At 40.0% G+C, this 20,461-nt stretch overlaps 1 protein-coding gene across 4 annotated transcripts in view; it reads right to left on the bottom strand.

The window, feature by feature from the left end:
• Positions 1-20,255, bottom strand: part of LOC131241241 (cyclic nucleotide-gated ion channel 1-like) — a 35,871-nt gene extending 15,616 nt beyond the window's left edge. For 2 of the 4 annotated variants that reach the window (XM_058239986.1, XM_058239983.1), the window contains exons 1-2: positions 20,097-20,255; positions 6,609-6,831 (exon numbers count right to left, since the gene is read on the bottom strand). In XM_058239986.1, coding sequence (XP_058095969.1) covers positions 6,609-6,637 — 29 coding nt within the window. In that variant the 5' untranslated portion in view covers positions 6,638-6,831; positions 20,097-20,255. Of the gene's footprint in view, positions 1-6,608; positions 6,853-20,096 lie in introns of all 4 variants that reach the window. The other 2 variants (XM_058239985.1, XM_058239984.1) reach the window with 2 other exon arrangements.
• Positions 20,256-20,461: the final 206 nt, after the last annotated feature.

Raw genomic sequence — 20,461 nt, forward strand, 5'->3', positions numbered from 1 at the left:
ATATATTCACGATTTTTGGGGAGAAAGAATTAGGCCAATATGGTCCAATACAGCTATCGTATCAGTTTTGGACCAGGCTGATAATGCCCTTGAAACTGATATTCAAAACCTTGGCTGGATACAGATACTGCCCACCTTTTTTCTTTTCTTTCTTTTTTTCTTTTTCTTTTTTTTTTTTTTTTTTTTTTTTGAATGGTGGATAAACCACCCCCAAACTCAACAAATGAATTTTTTTTGCTTCTCACCCAAACCCTAGCACAAAAATTCTCACCTCAATCTTTCTAACTCAACCAACACCAACTTCAAGCACCTAAATAAGCTTTCAAATGAAAAATAACTCAATAAGCCTTCAAATGAGACCAATTTCAAACCATTCATACGTTTAATGCCTAAAAAGTAGCCCGAAAATAAGCAATGAAAATACTAAGGGTCCGTTTGGATTGGAGGCATTCGAAATTTCGGTAAGCCCAATCGCCAATTGAAGTGTTGCATTTGGCAACTGCTGGACATTGGAATACACAAATTTTGAAATGCTCAATGGGCATCTCAATAACTCATATGGGGAATCACAATGCCAGAAGTAGACATGTACATTTCTGAACCGTGTGCCCTCTCTCAAGATCGTGGGCCTTCTCTCTTTAGATCATGGGCCGTCTTTTATTTTTCTCTTATTTCTCTTATTATTTTTCTTTCTTTTGTTTGTACTCTTTTGCTTGTGGTTCCAAAGGTATTTTATGTAATTTGGGACATCACTTGATATAAATAAGAACGACGCTAGACTCCTTGCTCTAGTTAGAGTTTTTCCTCTCTGACAAGGTACTTGAGCAAAAAAGCTCCAAGGGCTTTCTCTTCTTCCTCCCTTCTTTTTTTTTTCATCTCCCTTCCTCCTCTCCTTTCTCTTCTTCTTTTTTCACTTGTTCACTTTCTTCTTCTCAGATTTTTCTCTCGATGTGAGAGTCATTGAAGCCTAATCAGTGGTTGAATGTGATTAATGAGGAAGGATCTTGCAGCAATTTCTGATTTTCTGGGAGGGTTGTGGGACATTAAGTTTTGATAAGGTTTTTGGGGCATTTTTCTTCCATTTTTTTCATAAGTTGGTCTTTAGCAGCTAGGGTTTGCTGAATTTTTTTGCTTGGACATTGTTTAGTTCTTTTCGTCCAGATTTATAGCAATTCTTTTGCGTCCAGCAATCGAGTATTTGAGTTTTTTTTTTTTTTTTTGAAGATCTTCAAGATTTGTTGAGATCTAGTGAATTTAGCCATAAGACCCCTTTCTACTCTTTGGTGGTTCATTTGGAACTGTGAGGATTAGTTCCTTTTTTTATTTTTTTTGGTCTTTTTTTGGAGACTTGCCAAAAGCAAAAGTTGGTTGTAGCAATTTTTTAAAATTGATTGGTGTGAAATCTTGATTTTTAGTACTTCTTAATTGTTTGCGATTATATATGGCTTCATCATCAACATCCAAGACAGATGATCCCGTCACCCCCAATATGGAGAAGCTGATTGTTCGTTATAATAATCTTGGGTTACAACTTGTGAGCTCAAGTCCAACAATTATCTTCATTGGTCAAAAGTTATTAATCCCCAGTATGCCAGATGATAGACGTTCCTATTGCACTTTTTTTGGAAGTAATCTTGTTACGACTAAAAAACAAATGGTTGTTACAAGATCCAGTGTTGAGGCTGGGTACCGTGTTATGGCAAATACACGTAAAAATTTTGTGGTTAGAACTTTTGTTGTTGAATTAGGATTTCCAGTAAAGACTCTTATACCTATGTATTGTGACAATGAAGTTGCAATTCATATAGCTTCTAATCCCGCTTTTATGAGTTGACAAAACACATTGAAGTTGATTGTCACTTTATTCGCGAGAATGTTACCGCTAGCATCATTTATACTCCATTTGTTCCATCTACTGTTGAACTCACGAATATCTTCACAAAGGCTCTTACTGTTGAAGTTGGACAACATTCTTGGAAAGTTGCTATGTCACAGCTTGAGGTTGAGTGTATACACGTATAGACCATGGGCTCTCTCTCTCTCTCTCTCTCTCTCTCTCTCTCTCTCTCTCTCTCTCGACGTTGGGCTCTCTTATTTCTCTTATTGTTTTTCTTTCTTTTGTTTTTCCTTTTTTACACTTGATTCCGAGGGTATTTTATGTTTTTTATTTTTAAAGGATCCAAGGGTATTTTATGTAATTTGGGACATGGGATATCATTTAATACAAATAGGGGGGTTGAACTTCCGGCTGTAATTAAGAGTTTTTTCTATCCCAAAGGCTTTTTTTCTCTCTGACACAAACCAAAAAAAAAAAAAAGGACATGGAGGGCCTAAATCAAAGATGGCACCATTTGTAGTACTGTCAATATGGGCCATCAATTTCCTAGACATTGATTGGACAACTAAAATCACCAGAAGAAAGTGAATTTTAGAGGGATGGGAGTTGATTGGATGGTTAGGACCATTTAATAAGTGATTTTTCATGAGGATGAACAATCAAGAGTAAAACCCACATAATGGATGGTACGGATCCATGATCAGACCATATGTAGTACGATCAATATAGGCCGTCTGTTCCCTTTGCATTGGATGGATGGTTGGGGTCATCTAACAAAATTGATTTTTTGAGAGGGATGAACAATCAAGAGTGAGCCCCACATGATGGATGGTTTAGATAAATGATCTAACCATTAGTAGTATAATCAATATGAGATATCCATTTCTGTAACCATTTAACGGACAATTAAAATCATCTGACAAAAGTGTGATTTTGTAATGATTGCCAATTAAGGGTGGGCCCACATGATGGTCTAGACCAATTTAAATCATAACATTTACAGTATGATCAATATTGACTGCCCGTTTCCCTAATCATTGAGGATGATCCGAAAAATGTGATTTTTTAAGAGGGATGGGCAACCAAATATGGGACCCCACATGATGGATGGTCTAGATCAAAGATCGGACCATTTTGTAGAGTAATCAATACCACTAGTGATTTCCTAATTATAACTAAACCAAACAAGGATTCAAATTCTTGGAATCACAATCACCTACTACAAAATGTTATACTAAACACAAGATAAATTTCAACAATTATAATTCTTGCTTATTGTTAATAGTATTGTTATGTCTAGGTCATCCAAGTGCCCCCATTCCAAATGGCCCCTAAAGGAAACTTAATCAACAAACCACTACTAACTTTAACAACTAATTAAATAATAAATCAATAAATCCATGGACCTATGGACCTCACAATCCAATCGGAACATTAGTTTTAGCCCCGATCTGTCACTAGACCCTTGATATGATCTAGGTTCTCAATCAAGCAATCTAGACCATCGATGTGGCTTGGATCTTAAATATGGGTAGTAAGATTTGTCAAATCTTTGATGACGACCCCCTAGATGGGCCCAATCTTCAATTGGCAAGCCTCTAGGGCCATTTAGAACCCATCTAATGGAGATGTGTGGCCTGCCATAGAAGGACTGTCCTTATGATTAGCCCCAGTTTGATCCACTTTCATGATCCGCCTTTGTAGGGTGCCTTCTTTAGTATAGCTATAGTCGCTAATGAAGGTGCATGCATCGGATTGGCTTGATCGTCACATGGCTCCAAATTAACATGTATTGTCACTTCTCCGGCCTTTGTGCGATCTTTCATGTCACAATGAATTTTCAACCAGCCTATTTGATCTAACATCATCGGGAAGTGATTAACATTTTCCATCCCAACTAGGATATATTCCTCAAGACTTGCCACTATGATTGTCAATCTGTTCTTGTTCTATCTAGATTATGTCTTCCAATTCCACTAGAGTCTGCCAGTCGATCCATCGGTAAATTTCTCAAGCAATGAAGATGGATTCTCATCATTGTGCTCATGGATCATAACACTTTTACAAGTGAATTCCTTTGGATTTCAGATTCCACAAATTGAGATTCAGAGTTCATTTAGGGTTTGTTTGGATTCACTGGAATGCAAATTAAGGAACCACTGTTTCCATGAAAAAGGCATTTCCATTGTTTGCTTTTGTAAATTTCTTGAAAAAGCCATTTCCATTTCGCGTCATTTCCTAGAAAACACTCCATTTCCTTGCCCATACATCCATACCTAACAAATGTAGTTTCCAAGAAATTGAGGAAAAGGAGAGGAAACCACCCATCTCACTATAAAGTGTTCTACATGTTCACCATATGCGCCACCAATGACCAACCACCTTCAAGTGCCCCCCATCCCCCATCCACCTTTAAGTGTCCCACATGTGCCAATGCCCCACATGTGCAACATGTACCACCATCAATCTTAAAGCGCCACATGTGCAAAATGTACCACCACCCATCTTTAAGTGCCCCACCAATGTGCCACATGCAACATGTGGGGTGTTGCCTTCTTTCAAAACCCCACGTTCCATTGTTCCAATGTGCAACATGTGCCATCATCCATTTTGAAGCGCTCCACATATGACACATGTGCCAATGTGCCACACATGCATCATGTGCAACCGACCATCTTCAAGCACCCCATATGTATCACATGTGAAACCATCCATCTTTAAGCACCCACATGTGCTAATGTCCCACATCTGACCATTGTGCCACGTGACAATGTGATGTGCCACAATCCATGTTCAACACCACACGTGCCTCCTATTTTCAAGTAAATTTAGAGTTGTACACGAGCCAAGCTAGCTCGAAAAGCTCACTTGGCTTGGCTCGATCTAGCTCGATTTGACTCGGCTTGAACTGCGACTCGAGACGAGCCAAGCTTCATATGACCCAGCTCGTTTGGAAACGAGCCGAGGTCAAGCAGAGTGGAGCTCGACTCAACTCGGCTCGAAGCTCGATTCCAAGATTGGTTAGCTCGAGATCGGCTCGGCGAGAATATATATATATATATATATATATATAAAAACTAAAGGCCCTACCCATCTGTTTACCTTTTCCCTTTACAAACCCTACCCGCCGCACCCGCCCGAGCTTCTCTCTCTCTCTCTCTCTCTCTCTCTCTCTCTCTCTCTCTCCAATCCCCACTGTACCTACTCAACTTAGTGTCTACTCGACTCAACATCTCAGCCGCATGGCCGGCACCCACCGCTCTCTCACTCTCAACAGCAAGGTACCTCTAAATCTAATCTTTGGTTTTTATTTATTTATGTAATTATTTGAAAATAAGCAAACCCTAAATTCCAAAATTGAGATTTGGGGTTTTGATTTGCAAATTGGAAGGTTTGGGGGTCAAGTTGGGGTCGGGTTGGATCGGTTGGTCAGGTTAGGTCAAGTTGGGACTGGGTTGGGCCAGGTGTGAGTCAGTTGGGACGGGTTGGGTCAAGTGTGGGCTAAGTTGGGTCGGGTGTGGGTCAGTTGGGTCAGTTGAGTCGGGTGTGAGTCGAGTTGGGGCTGGGTTGGGTAATTGGATTAGATTTGGGTCAGTTGGGTTGGTTGGGTTGAGTTGGGTAATTGGATTAGATTTGTAATTGGTATAGTTGTATTTTGGATTAGATTTGCATGATTCCATTTATTGACAATTGCATTTGTGTAATTGGATTATATTTGAATTTTGTAGAATTGAATTCTAATTGTGAATCTGTGATATATTTATTTTCTAGAGTACTTATAATTATAAATATTTGTGCTTATTGGTTAATTACATTAACGCCAACTAATGTGTTTAGATGAGTATTTAATAATCTACCTACCCGTTTAAGAATCTATGTAGAACTACATTGTATTATCCAATGTCTATAACAATCTTGTGCAATTAAAAAATTGTTATTTCATAGCATCTTGGAGAAGATACTAGCTCGGGCATGGACAACGAAAACGATGGATCCGATCCCGGTTTATATGGAGGAGATGAGTAATATGGAGAATATTAAAATTATAAAAGATGTATTAAGTTTATTACTTATAGGCTACAAATACATTAGCTTAATTTACCTATTATAAATACACTAACTAACCTTTTCAGTTTTCAAAATGAAAAAAAAAAAAAATGACAAAGCTCGACTTAACACAGCTCACTCGGCTCAACTCAAACCTAGCTCGCTCGACTCGAACAGTTAAACCAAGTTAAGCTCGTGTTTTGAGCTCGAAGGTCGAGCCGAGCCAAGCTCAAGCTGAGGTAGTCATGGGAACGAGCCGAGCCGAGCCGAGCAGGGCAAAGCTCAGCTTGACTTGGCTCGATGTATAGCTCTAGTAAATTTTACATGAAATTTTTCTATTTTGCCAAACAACATATTTACAAATGAAGAATTTTTTTTCAATAAAATCTTCTTGAAAAACAATCAAGGGAAACAACTTTTCCTTTCCAACAATTTCCTCTGAAAAACATCATTTCCTCAATTTTTTCTCAAAGTCAAGTAGGAAGAAAAGGTAAGTAATCCAAAGTATTTTTATGTTTGAAATGCTTATACTTGTTGAATCACAATTATTTCTTTAATTTTAAGAGCTTCATATATCTAGTGCATTAAAATATATGAAAAGCATTCTAATACGGAAGGAATTACCTCTCAAAAAAGAATAATTGGAAGGAATACAAAACTGGAATCTCTGGATATTGGAGTACTTGAGTAAAAGTAGTATGTGTACATATTCAAACAAACTAACCTCACAAATTTCTCCTCTTGATGATACATAACTCTAGCTTGTTTGCCTTATAGGGTCCAATATAGTGAGTCAACCTTGGAACTATCAACGACAATAAACGTATTCCAAGCAATAGATGTATTCAGTGATCAGTCAAAAGTTCAACTGCCAGCCCTTGAGAAAGATTAACCTCAAATGTACAACTTTCCCCCTTCCTCCAGTTTAGAATGTGGTAAAGGGCTGTCTGGCAAAAAAATGACTCAAGCTGTAAAATGAAGCAGATAGAGCAAGTCTTAATTAATAATTAACAACACTAGGTACAGTCAGTTTGACAGAAAATAAATGAAATGGCTGTCTAAGCGAATAATTGGTTCATATCATGCGACCTTAGCATGCATGACCACTCATCAGCTCTTCAACAGTGACCTAAATAATCTAACATGGATTAGTCCAATAAAAGCATGGTATATCAGTGATATAAAACAGACCAGTTACACAGCATGCTGTTTAAATGAATGCAAATTGAAGGCAGTTAATTCAGCAAAAATGGGACAGTTGTGCATAGAATAATTTGAGGAGCCATTTATCTAAAAAAGTAAATATCTGCCAACCGGTCATACAATCATTTTTATAGATAATGGCCTCTTGCATACAAAGGTTGACTCAGATGCCTGAGCATTTCATACAGAAGTAGATTTAACAATTTCATTACAAAAATGCAGTCAAACAAATGAACCATTCCATGGTTCTTTAATTGAGAAATAGCATATCTTTACAATTAGTCTCGTACCTGCGAGTTTGTAAATAACGAGTTCACACATATTTGAGGATTACTAAACCCTGATAAGGACAACTTATGGTGCCAAATTTCTTAAACTGATTTAAAGATGGGAAATGCTACTGTCCCCATCTTTGTGGGGAGGTTAGCAATGTCCCCAAAGCTTTTGTGTATGTGGGACATCCAATCATCAATCCAGACAGTCCATTCAATAGTACTATTGGGAGCAAGCCGAGTGCAGGATTCATGCCAATCAGATTATCCTATCCCTTTGAATGGAGCCAATTTGTTATAACCGTCTGCTTTTTTATGAGCCATAGATCACATGTTTAGAATCCTCAAACCAATCTGCTACTTTGGAATCATAAGAAATAAAAAGTGGGATCTATGATCTATCGAATAGATGTTTCAAGATAATGGTAGGAACTACTTTGTGTATCCACATAATCTTGACCATCCATTTTCCATGCCATTGATCAGATGTTTAGGATCATCCAAATGGCGTGATTTTTGCACCATGGGTTGCTTCCTTCTGTATTAATGAATGAACATTCCAAATCAATGATTGGTTGTCCCATGTGGCATTTAAGAGCTTCGGAGATTTTACTTACCCCATGAAGATGGGGACATTAGCAAAACCCTTTATGGATATGCAAACACTAGAAGACCATGGGTCAGGTGCACCAACAAATTATGGTTTACGGGGGCTTTTGAAGCATGCTTAATATGCTTGGTTTTCGAGTTGATATAGAAATTGAACCGGCATTAAGCTGGCTAGCACTTTCCAACTTTGCGCACCATAAATCACTTCAGAAATAAGAACAGGCTGATGCAGGACATGAAAATTAAATATGATATGCGAGATTTCAGGCTTAAGATCACGTTAGTTCAGAAACAATTACACAAATTTCATATCCCACGTGAAAGTCCAAATATTCAATTAAGGGGAATCTATGCCGGTCCAGGCCTACACATGATAGGGCTGGATCAAAAAAAATTATGAACCAAACAATACTCAAAGATAAGAAATAATCATCCACGCATGCATAGTAATCAGTCCCTAATCCAAGGGATTCAGAAATTCCAATTCGGGGAACTCTAGGGTAAGAAAATTGGTAAATAACTTAGGGAAAACGTAATCTAGGGCTAGGATTCATGAAAAACGGCTATGAGAGGATAAAAGTGGATAAAAACCGGAGCCAAAAGACGATCCCGCGTGTGGACAGCAACAATGGCCAAACGGACGTATGTATGATCCCGGCCGCACGTGTGTGGGGCCCACCATTCAGAAAAAGGCCACCTTGGCCCTGGTCAGCCAGGGATGGTCTTCAAAACCCCCAAATCTCAGCTCGATCCGATGTACGGTTTGTGCGTGGTGCTCCGTCGAAGTTTCAGCTTGCCTGTGGGCCGAAATTTGGAAACCTGCTGTAATGAAGAAATCTGATGTAACAAAAGAACGAATTCGAAGAACGGATGGTGGGGGAAGATGGAAAAATAAAAAAAGATGATGGAGGATGGGGGTGAATCGGGATCGATGTGGCTTCGCACCACGGTAGTTAGCCCTTCAAAAAGGGAGGGCTTCGCACCCACTTTTGAATTCTTCCACAACTCACGAAGAGAGAAAAAATTAAGCAAAATTTTTTTTATTAACTTCAATCAATCAAAAAAACTACAAGGGGTGCCTATTTATAGGGAAAATGATATACACCAAAACTCGTACCATGTGCGCAACCTATTACTTGGCGATGAAGTAAACTAAAATAAAAACCAAACAGAGAAATCTAAAGCGTTCACCATGTTCTAAATAATAACAATAAACAAAACCTAAAATATGAAATCAATCCGACGAGTGGGCCACGATCATGAGATCCCATGATGGGCTTTTCTTGGTTATTGGGCCCAATCTTTTGAACCAAACTTCGTCTTCTAGGTAGGAGGCCCTCCCTGGATGTCGTCATAGAGACAGATTGATGGTGGGGCCCTCCTACTCCGTGCGTACGTGCGTAGGTGAGGCGGCGTGCGTGCGCGTATGCGCGAGATGTCCCCATCAATTCTCTTCGACTGCGAAGATTTCGCCACTGGCGAAATAAAACTCCTGAACCACTCCAGGACGTCAAGATCAAGTCTCTGGAGCTCTTCCGCAGTGAGTCACGTGCTGTCTGAAGCTGGGCGTGAATTCCACTTGACCAGGTACTTCTGAAACTTGTTGTCCGACGTTAAAACTATCTGATGGTCCAGGATATCCTCTATTTCCTCTCTGGGTGTGTGAAGGTTAGGTATAGGAAGGAGTGACTGAGAAGAAATGTCAAGAATAATAGGTATGGGAGGTAGAGGCTGAGGAAATGGGTTGGGACGGGTAGGTATAGGAGGTAGAGGCTGGGAAAATGGGTCGGGACGGATAGGTATGGGACGTAGAGGCTGGAAAAATGGGTCGGAAAGAGTAGGTATATGACGTAAAAGCTGAGAATATGGGTCAGGACAGGTAGGTATGGGAGGTAAAGGCTAGGAAAATGAGTAGGGACGGATAAGTATGGGAGGTAGAAGTTGGAAAAATGGGTCGGGAGGGGTAGATATGGGACGTAATAACTAGGAAGATGGGTCGGGACGGATAGGTATGGGAGGTAGAGGCTGGGAAAATGGGTCGGGAGGGGACCATGGATCAATGGAAACGTCTGATGAATCAAGATGGTTAGGCGAAAGGCTAGACAATGCATCAATAGCTCCTTGAAATGCAACTAGATCTTCCACATTGAATGTGGAACTAATTCTCATGGAAGGTGGAAGATCTACCTCATACACATTGAGACCGTTTCGTTTTATAATTTTGAAGGGTCCAGCGCCACGCGCGTGTAACTTACGAACGGCCCTCGGAGGGTACCGCTCAGGGCTGATGCGGACCATCACGGAGTCCCTTACATTGAATTCTTTGAAACATTTATTCTAGTTTGCAGAAAATTTGTAATGTTCATTACTAGTAGTGATCTTCTGCCTGATTTCTTGATGTCATGAATGAATATGATGCACAAAAGACTCTGCAGGCTCTGACGGCCTATGAGACAGTAACATAGGGACAAGATCAATAGGTTTCTCAGGTTTATAACCAGTAACGACTTCATAAGGACTGAGACCTGTGGACCTATCGACGGAACTATTAAACGCAACCTCGGCTGTAGGTATTACGGTGTCCCATGTTCTGGTGTGCTCTATATCCCTCCTAGGGGGAGACTCATCCGGTAGATCATCAGGAAAGACATCACGAAACTCATCTACTACCGGAATGGCCTCAGTGGGTAACTCTATACTAGCCTCTAGAGCACTCTCTCTAGCCACAAGGCCGTACGTGTTATGCCACTCAAAATAGTGGTCTTGATGCCCCTGTTGGGGTGGGTGCACGGGTGCATGCCCATGACTGATTCCTTGGCCACCTCCATTCATTAGTCTATCCTCCCGGCCACCTGCCTGAGATTGGACATCTACCCTAATGCTGGGATTTGTCTTGGCGGAGGCCTTTAGTTGGGTAATGCGTGCATCAAATTGATCAAAGCGTTGGTCTATATATTGTTCATAGAATTGACCCAAATACTCGATTTGCTAGGACAACTTGTTCATTGACTCTAGCAGTTGCTCCATGTTTAGTGTAAGTTGCAAGCCAAAACCATGACCCGTACGTGTAGGCATACACTGGGTAACTCAACCTAAGGACTTTCTATGACAACTATATGCGTCTAAAAACTAAATGACCCTACGAGACTCAATATGAAGGAGACTACACACTGTTACGAAAATTCAGCTATATATATCAAGGACTACGGTTTTCTAGCAGCTATATATGATGGACTGGATGTATGAATGACTCAAATTAACTAAACCCTAAATATGTGGTGAATTCCCCTACAAGTACCCTAGGCTTTGATACCGAATTTGATGCAGGACATGAAAATTAAATATGATATGTGAGATTTCAGGCTTAAGATCACGTTAGTTCGGAAACAATTACACAAATTCCATATCCCACATGAAAGTCCAAATATTCAATTGAGGGGAATCTATGCGAGTCCAGGCCTACACATGATAGGGCTGGATCAATAAAAATTATGAATCAAACAATACTCAAAGATAAGAAATAGTCATCCACGCATGCATAGTAATCAGTCCCTAATCCAAGGAATTCAGAAATTCCAATTCGGGGAACTCTAGGGTAAGAAAATTGGCAAATAACTTAGGAAAAACGTAATCTAGGGCTAAGATTCACGAAAAACGGCTATGAGAGGATAAAAGAGGATAAAAACCTGAGCCAAAAGACGATCCCACATGTGGACAGCAACAATGGCCAGACGAACATGCGTGTAATTCCGGCCGCAGGTGTGTGGGGCCCACTATTCAGAAAAAGATCACCTTGGCCCTGGTCGGCCAGGGATAGTCTCCAAAACCCCCAAATCTCAGCTTGATCCGATGTACGGTTTGTGCGTGGTGCTCCGCCGAAGTTTCAGCTTGCCTGCGGGCCGAAATCTGGAAACCTGCTGTAATGAAGAAATCTAATGCAACAAAAGGACGAATTCGAAGTACGGATGGTGGGGGAAGATGGAAAAAAAAGATGATGGAGGATGGGAGTAAATCGGGATCGATGTGGCTTCGCACCATGGTAGTTAGCCCTTCAAAAAGGGACGGCTTCGCACCCACTTTTGAATTCTTCCACAACTCACGAAGAGAGCAGAAAAATAAAGCAAGAATTTTTTTATTAACTGCAATCAATCAAAAGAACTACAAGGGGTGCCTATTTATAGGGAAAATCCTATACCCCAAAACTCGCACCATGTGCGCAACCTATTACTTGGCGATGAAGTAAACTAAAATAAAAACCAAACAAAGAAATCTAAAGCATTCACTATGTTCTAAATAATAACAATAAACAAAACCTAAAATATGAAATCAATCCGACGAGTGGGCCACGATCATAAGATCCCATGATGAGCTTTTCTTGATTATCGGACCCAATCTTTTGAACCAAACTTCGTCTTTTAGGTAGGAGGCTCTCCCTGGACGTCGTCATCGAGACAGATCGATGGTGAGGCCCTCCTACTCCTTGCGTACGTGCGTAGGTGAGGCGGCGTGCGTGCGCGTATGCACGAGATGTCCCCATCACTGGCCCTGCTCTCATCACAGACACGTTTGGAATAGGTGCATCATGTCGGCCTTGGGAATCATATGTAACAGACATAACTTTATAAAATGGGTTAGGATTAGGACAGTGAGTAAGATAGATGTCATTACCATGTTTAGTTGGGCTCTTTGTCAAGATTTTTTTATTTTATTTTTTTTTTGTATTTGTAATAGGTAATAAGATGAGGGGAAGTAGACTTAGATGGTTTGGTCATGTGTAACAGAAACCAAGAACTGCGCTGGTTAGAATGAGTGAAATAGTACATGAAGGCTCTAAAAGGGCAAAGGGAAGGCCCAAAAGAACGTGGGTGGAAGTAGTAAGAAGAGACGTCTAATTGAAGATATGGCCCCTGATAGAGTGGAGTGGTGGAACAAGATTCATGATTGATAAGGCTTAGATGATGATGATGATGATGAATATATATTTCTTTTTATGGATATTTTAATATATTTTTTCCTTTTTATCAGCTAGAGGATTGCGCCTGATAGTGATTGCAACCAATGTTGTCAAAATCGTTATCGTATCACAAATTGTAATAGGGGTTGAATCATATCGAATCGCAAATCATATCGTAAACCATAAGATTTTTTCCAATTTTCATAATAAATTGAAAAGAAATGAAAAAATATAAATAAATCAGGAAAAAAAAAAAAAACTTATCAATCATCCTTTTGCCATCAATATGCATTGAGTAATACCATGTCATGATAGTGTTAAAGGATTCTTATCTTTCCTCTATTTTTGTCTTTTAAGAAATTTCCCTTAAAAATCATACAAGGATCCTTTAATAATTTATGTTAGAATCATGTTGGAAAAGCAACATTGGATACTATAGACTGACGAAAAAAGATATTTTGATTTCTAAACATTATTCCACAATACATATAGGTCAACATGATTGTAACCATTCATAAAAACATCCTGGATAAGTCATACATCAATTTGGTGTTTCAACCAGTTAAGAATTATGATTTAATGTTCAAGAGAATATATATATCTTAGAAAGAAAAAAACAAAATAATTTACCTTTTCTAAACAATTTTTAAAGATTGCATCAATTAAAAAACATAAAATGAAAGCCAAGTGAAGCTTAAAATAGAAGAGAGCAATTATAATTTGAATCATAGATTGAGATTTGAATCATAAATTGTAAGATTCAACTCATAGAATCGTAGGATTCATATAAAAAGGGATTCAAGGTGAGATTCAAATCGTTTTTGCTCAAGATTCAACTCAAGTCATATTTCATAAATCGTAAGATTTTAATAACAATGATTGCAACTACAACAGCCAATCCCCAGCCCAAGTAAGGAAGGGTTGATGTTGGGTAGCCAATCATCAAACTTTTTCCATGAAATCATTCATAAGCCCAACCCAAATAGTTGGGACATGGCTATGACGACGATGATGATATATATACACACACAGAGAATGAACATATGAGGAATATTCACCTACAACTGGGTGTAGGTAAGGGCAGCATACTTTTTTTAAAAGGATAGGTAAGGGCAGCATGCATACCTTCTCATGTGCCATTATCTCACATGTGCAGGACTTCCTAGCGGCGGAAAAGGTGGTCCCCCACCATGAAGATCGCTTAGCACAAAAATCATCCCAGTCCACTCAGAAGGCGGTCTACCCTGTTGGGGGACCGCGGAAGCAAAACTCGACTTCGGATCACACGACGATAAGCAAACGCAAACAAAGCATGCACAAGTACACACGAATTTTACATGAAAAAAATCTCGTGGGAAAAAACCAAGGCACAAAGCAATAATGATCACTACGAAAACGAAAAAGTACAAGAGACGGATACACTTACAATTAGAAAACCCTCATTTTCTCCTCTCCAAAACCTAAAAACGTTTAAGCCTTGATTGGAATACCGTAATCCCGCAATTACACCCATATATATAGCATAACACCTAGAATAGGAAACTAATCGCGCAATTACGCAAAATTGTGTGCACTATCGATCTAACCATTGATCGATCGACATCAATCGATTGGTCAATGATCGATCAAGCACCACATGTTCGATCGCTTGAACATGCTCAAAAGTGTCCAGAGAGTTCAAAAGTATTTTTCGAATTATGTCGATCGATCAACTCGATAGATCGATCGATCGAGACTGTCCGAAATTGCCCAAAGACCAATTTGTATAATTTGAGGCTCATTCGATTGATCGACCAAGGTGGTCGATCGATCAAACACCTCTTACATGTACAAATTGAAGACATCTAACAACAATCTCTACCATGACTTCAATCATCATGAACCATTGCTCAAAACTCCAAGCTTCATCTCTAATCGCCTTCATCATAGCTTCACCATCGTCATCACTTTTCATACATACTCCGTCTTCATCAACCTTTCGTCAAACCCAGAGAAGTTGAACAGAATCGGAACTTCTTCGCAATAACCACCTTTGTAAGCATGTCTGCCGGATTCACACCTGTGTAGATTTTCTCCAGAGTGAAATCACCTTCCTCAAGCACATGTCGGATAAAATAATGACGAACATCAATATGTTTAGTTCTAGAGTGGTAAAGAGAATTCTTCGCGAAACCAATCGCGCTTTCGCTGTCACAATTAACCGGCACAGCCTCCTGCTGAAGCTCGAGTCTGTTCATCATTCCACGCAACCAAACACCTTCCTTGAATGTCTCTGTCATTGCTATATACTCAGCTTTGGTTGTGGAAAGAGCAACCACAGACTGAAGCTTCGACATCCAACCGATCGCTCCACCCGCTAATACAAACGAGTAACCGGAAGTCGACCTTCTGTTATCCACATTCCCTGCGTAATTTGTATGCACATAGCTTACAAACTTTTCATCTGATTTCTGAAATGTCAAGACATAGTCCGATGTACGTCGTAGATAACGAAGTAGCCATTTCACTACCTCCCAATGTTGTTTGCCGGGGTTTGACATAAATCTGCTCACAACACCGACTGCATGTGAAATATCCAGTCTCCTAGAGACCATGGCATCATCAAACTATCAACCGCACTCGAATATAGCACACGAGACATCCCGTTTTTCTTCATCTATAATGGAACATTGCTTTGAAGAAAGCTTGAAGTAAGCAGCATGGGGTGTGCTAACTGGCTTAGCCTTGTCTATCCCAAACTTCACCAATACCTTCTCAAGGTACTCTGCCTGAGACAACTGTAATCTGCTCCTCTCCCTATCCTTGTGTATATCTATGTCGAGAATCCTCTTTACGGCCCCAGATCTTTCATTTCAAATGTCCTTGATAGTTTAGTCTTCAATGGGTTTATTTAAGATATGTTATAGCTGGCGATAAGCATATCATCAACATATATTAACAATAGAATGAATCCTCCATCACTTAGTGTCTTGAAGTAAACACGGTTATCATATTCACTTCTAATAAACCACTGACTCACCATGAAAGTATCAAACTTCTTATACCACTACCTAGGCGACTGTTTAAGGTCGTACAACGACCTCCTTAACCTGCAAACCTTATTCTCTGCCCCTTGGATTTCAAACCTCTCTGGTTGCTTCATGTATATCTACATTTCCCATGTAGGAAAGCAGTTTTAACATCCATTTGTTCTAGTTTGAGGTTGTATTAGGCAATCAGTGCCAACAAAAATCTAATAGATACCTACTTGACAACAGGCGTGAAAATCCCACTGAAGCCAATGCCTTCTTGCTGAGCATACCCCTTCGCAACCAATCTTGCCTTATACCTATCATGTTTCTTTTTGTAAATCCACGTGTGTCGGATTGCTTTACGTCCAACGAGAAGCTCTACCAACTCCCACATCTCATTCTTGTACAAAAAGTCAATCTCGTCTTATATCACCGCCATCCACTTCTCAGCATCTGAATCATCAAGTGCTTCTTGGAAAGTAGATGGATCCCCCTCATCTGTAATGAAAGTGAACACAATATTCGAGTTATCTCTGTATTTCGCCAGTAATTTACGATCTCTCAGTAGATTTTTCCTCACAGGTGGCAGCTTCACCTGCTCATGTACCTCTTATTACGGCTCAGCTTCAACCTATGTTTCACCCTTATTGATTTCAACATTGATCACTACTGATTTTTCTGGTTCCTTGTTTTCTCCCTTACGGAATAAAGAATCCTCATCAAACCTGACGTCACGGGTAATTGTGATCTTCCGTGTATCCCTTCACACCATCACCATAGCCAATAAAGGTGCACTTTTTTGCCCTTTGGTTGAGCTTATCTTTCTCAACTGCAGTACATGATAGTAAGCGTCACAACTAAATACTCGCAACCCTGAATAGTCTACATTGTGACTACTCCACGCTTCCTCTGAAATTTTACAACTAATTGGCGTAGACGGAGACCGATTTACTAAGTAACAAGTCGCGTTAACTGCCTCAGTCCATAGCTCATTGCCTAACGCAGCGTTGCTCAACATGCTTCGGACTCTCTACAAGAGAGTCTAATTCATTCGTTTCCCCACACAATTCTACTTTGATGTGTGTCTGACTATGACATGTCATACGATTCCCTCATCTTTACAAAACTAGTTAAATTCATTTAAAGTGAATTCTTCACTGTTATTTGTCCTTAAAAACTTTCAATTTTTGTCCTGACTATTTTTCTACCATCGTCTTTCACACTTTAAAGGTGGCAAAAATGGTTGATTTATACTTCATAAAGTATACCCACACCTTTCTAAAGTAGTCATCTATGAATGATACAAAGACCGATGAACACCCTCCAGAAACTACGGGTGACGGCTCCCATACATTAGAATACACATAATCAAGCATCCTTTTACTAACATGTTTTCTCAACTTACAAGATAATCATTATTGTTTACCACATATACAATGCTCGCATGTATTTAAATAAACACCTTTAAAAACAGGGATTAAGCATTAATCAGAAAGTACCTTCATACCATGCTTGCTCGTGTCGCCTAGACGAGCATGCCACAAACGTGCCGATGTGAACTTCGCTGTAGGCGTTACAGCTCTACCCGATATAGTATTCTCGATCAACTTATAAAAGTTACCGCTCTGTTACGCTTTCATCACTATGAGTGCCCCTTTTGAAACTTTTAGAACACAATCAAACCCGGTGAACTTGCACCCAAGTGCATCGAGAGCTCCCAAGGATATCAAATACTTCCTAAGCTCAGGAACGTGTCTAACATCCGTCAGGATGCGCTCCATTCCATCAAACAACTTAATGCGCACCGTTCCGATTCTAACAACTTTACGGGCAATGTCCTTGCCCATAAACACTTCTCCGCCATCGCACTGACTATAACTAGTAAACCAATCTCACTGAAAAATAATGTGGTATGAGGGCCCTGAATCTAAAATCCACTCATCACTGATATAACCGGATTTCGATGCGGTCAAGAAAGTCACCACCATCCAACTCTTCACTAGATTCTACCGTATTGGCCTCCTTACACGCTTCATCTGATTTTTTCCCCATTCTAGGTTTTAGGATTTCGACAATCCTTCTTCATATGCCCATGTCTCCAATAGTTCCAGCATTTCATCTTTCCATTGCCCTTAGACTTGACCGTAATCATGAGTTTTCCTTCTCTCGCTCAGAATTCCTTCCTCTAGCTATCAATGCATCCATAAAGGACCCCATGCCGTTGTCTTTATTTCTCAACATCTTCTACTGAAGAGCTGAGATGATAGTCTCGACATCAATGGTCTCTCTATCGTGGCACATAGTGTCTACAAAGCTATCATGAGACTCGGAAAGAGAGTTCAACAGAATTAGGGCTTGGTCTTTCTCGCCAATCTTCACTTCCACGCTTGTCAATTTGCAAAGTATCTGATTAAACGCAATGATGTGATCATTAAGATCCGACCCTTCCGCCATATTCAAATGATAGAATTGTTTTTTCAGATGCAAATGATTCAACAGTGATTTCATCATGTACAAACTATCTAACTTCTTCCAAAGTCTTGCGGTAGTCTTTTGATTAAGGACATTGTAAATGATACCATCCGCCAAATATAGTTGGACCGAAGATTTCGCCCTCTCATCCAATTCTTCCCACCCATCATTGCTCACAGACCCTGGATGCTTCTCTACACTAATGAGTGCATGTTACAGTCCTTGTTGAACTAAAAGGCATCTCATCTTCACCTTCCATAATTTGAAGTTGTTTTTTCTCGGTGAACTTCTCTGTTTCATACTTCACGTTTGATACCTTAACCGTCATGTTTCAAATTCAAACTCAAAACCCAAAATTAGCTCTAATACCATTTGTTAGGGGACTACGGAAGCAAACCTCAACTTCATATCACACAACGATAAGCAAACGCAAACAAAACATGCACAAGTACACACGAATTTTACATGGAAAAACCCTTGCGGGAAAAAACCACGGCACAGTGACAACACTCGCTATAAAAATAAAAAGTACAAGAGATGGATGCACTTACAATTAGAAAACCCTCGTTTTTTTCTCTACAAAACCTAGAAACGTTTAAGCCCTTATTTAAATTCCCTAATCCTGCAATTACACCCATATAGCATAACACCCGGAATAGGAAACTAATCACGCAATTACGCAAAATTGCAGGCGTCATCGAACTAACCATCGATCGATCAACACTAATCAAGCGATCCTCGATCAATCAAGCACCACATGTTCGATCGCTTGAACATGCTCAAAAGTGTCCAAAGAGTTTACAAGTATTTTTTGAATTCTGTCAATCTACCAACCCCACAGTTCAATCGAACAATATTGTCCAAAACTATCCAAAGACCAATCTGTATAATTCGAGGCTCATTCAATTGATCGACCAAGGTGGTCAATCAATCGAACCCCTGTTACATGTACTGATTGAAGACATCTTACAACATACCCTTTAAAAACAGTTTGACGGGTCTGATTCAACATGCCCATGTAGCCTGCCCAATGAGTGGACCAGCTTTCGCACTGAGCAGTCTTCATGTTTGGGCCCACCTTTTCCAAGGCTCAGATGCCCTAGACACGTGGCATGTCAGCACATGTGAAGGGCCGTATGTTAACAAAATCAAAAACCGATTCCAAGTGATCATTTACATTATATGGCCACATCAGTATATGTAAATGGTACACCCAGCCAGGTATTCCTGAAATCATCATCATCAGCATCATCATCATCATCACCACTACCACCATCACCACACCACCACAGGCATCACCATAGCCTGTCCCGGCTATTTTTGCCCGCCTTCATCTGCACGACGAACTACCAAACCCAGTTCCATACTCGGCCGATTTTCACCGAATAGGGGGAAAATCCCTAATTCTGATATCCTAACATAGCAACTCCCGGAAAATCAATAATCTTTCTACCATTTCTAGAAAAATCCAAACTCCGATTTTGACAACAAGAATCGAGAGAAGGAGAAACGATACTATTCTCGTTTCACCACGATTCAATCTGCCGAAATAGAAGCAATCGAGTGTGAAAAAAACGGCAGAGAAAGAAATCGAATAGACACTGCAGATGCCATGGCAGAAACAAAATTAAACTGGAACTGCCGTTAAAAAATTAAAAATAAAAAAAAAATCCAGCGGCTGAAAAGCTGACCTGTTGTAGAATCGACAGTCGGAGAACGATGGCGACGATCAGAGAAGAGAGAGAGGATAGTTGGATATTTCAAGGGCAATGGATCTCCCTGAGTTGGTAGAAGAGACAGAGGAGGCTTTGATTTTAGCGTAGGTACGCTGATACAAGGACTCGTCGTGCCAGTCAAGGGGCCGGATTTTCCAGGTCTTCCGGGCCCACATCCAGTCTCTGGGCGCTCTACTGTAGTTGTTGGTACGTTGCCGGATTATGAATATTCATAATCACGCAGAGAGATAATATCTATGTGGCATACCATACCTCAATCCACACCGTTAAAATGTTGAATATTTATTAGGTATTCAATTTTAAATTGAATTTGGTTCAAT

Source organism: Magnolia sinica, chromosome 3 (assembly GCF_029962835.1).
Source record: "Magnolia sinica isolate HGM2019 chromosome 3, MsV1, whole genome shotgun sequence".
Lineage (NCBI taxonomy): Eukaryota > Viridiplantae > Streptophyta > Magnoliopsida > Magnoliales > Magnoliaceae > Magnolia > Magnolia sinica.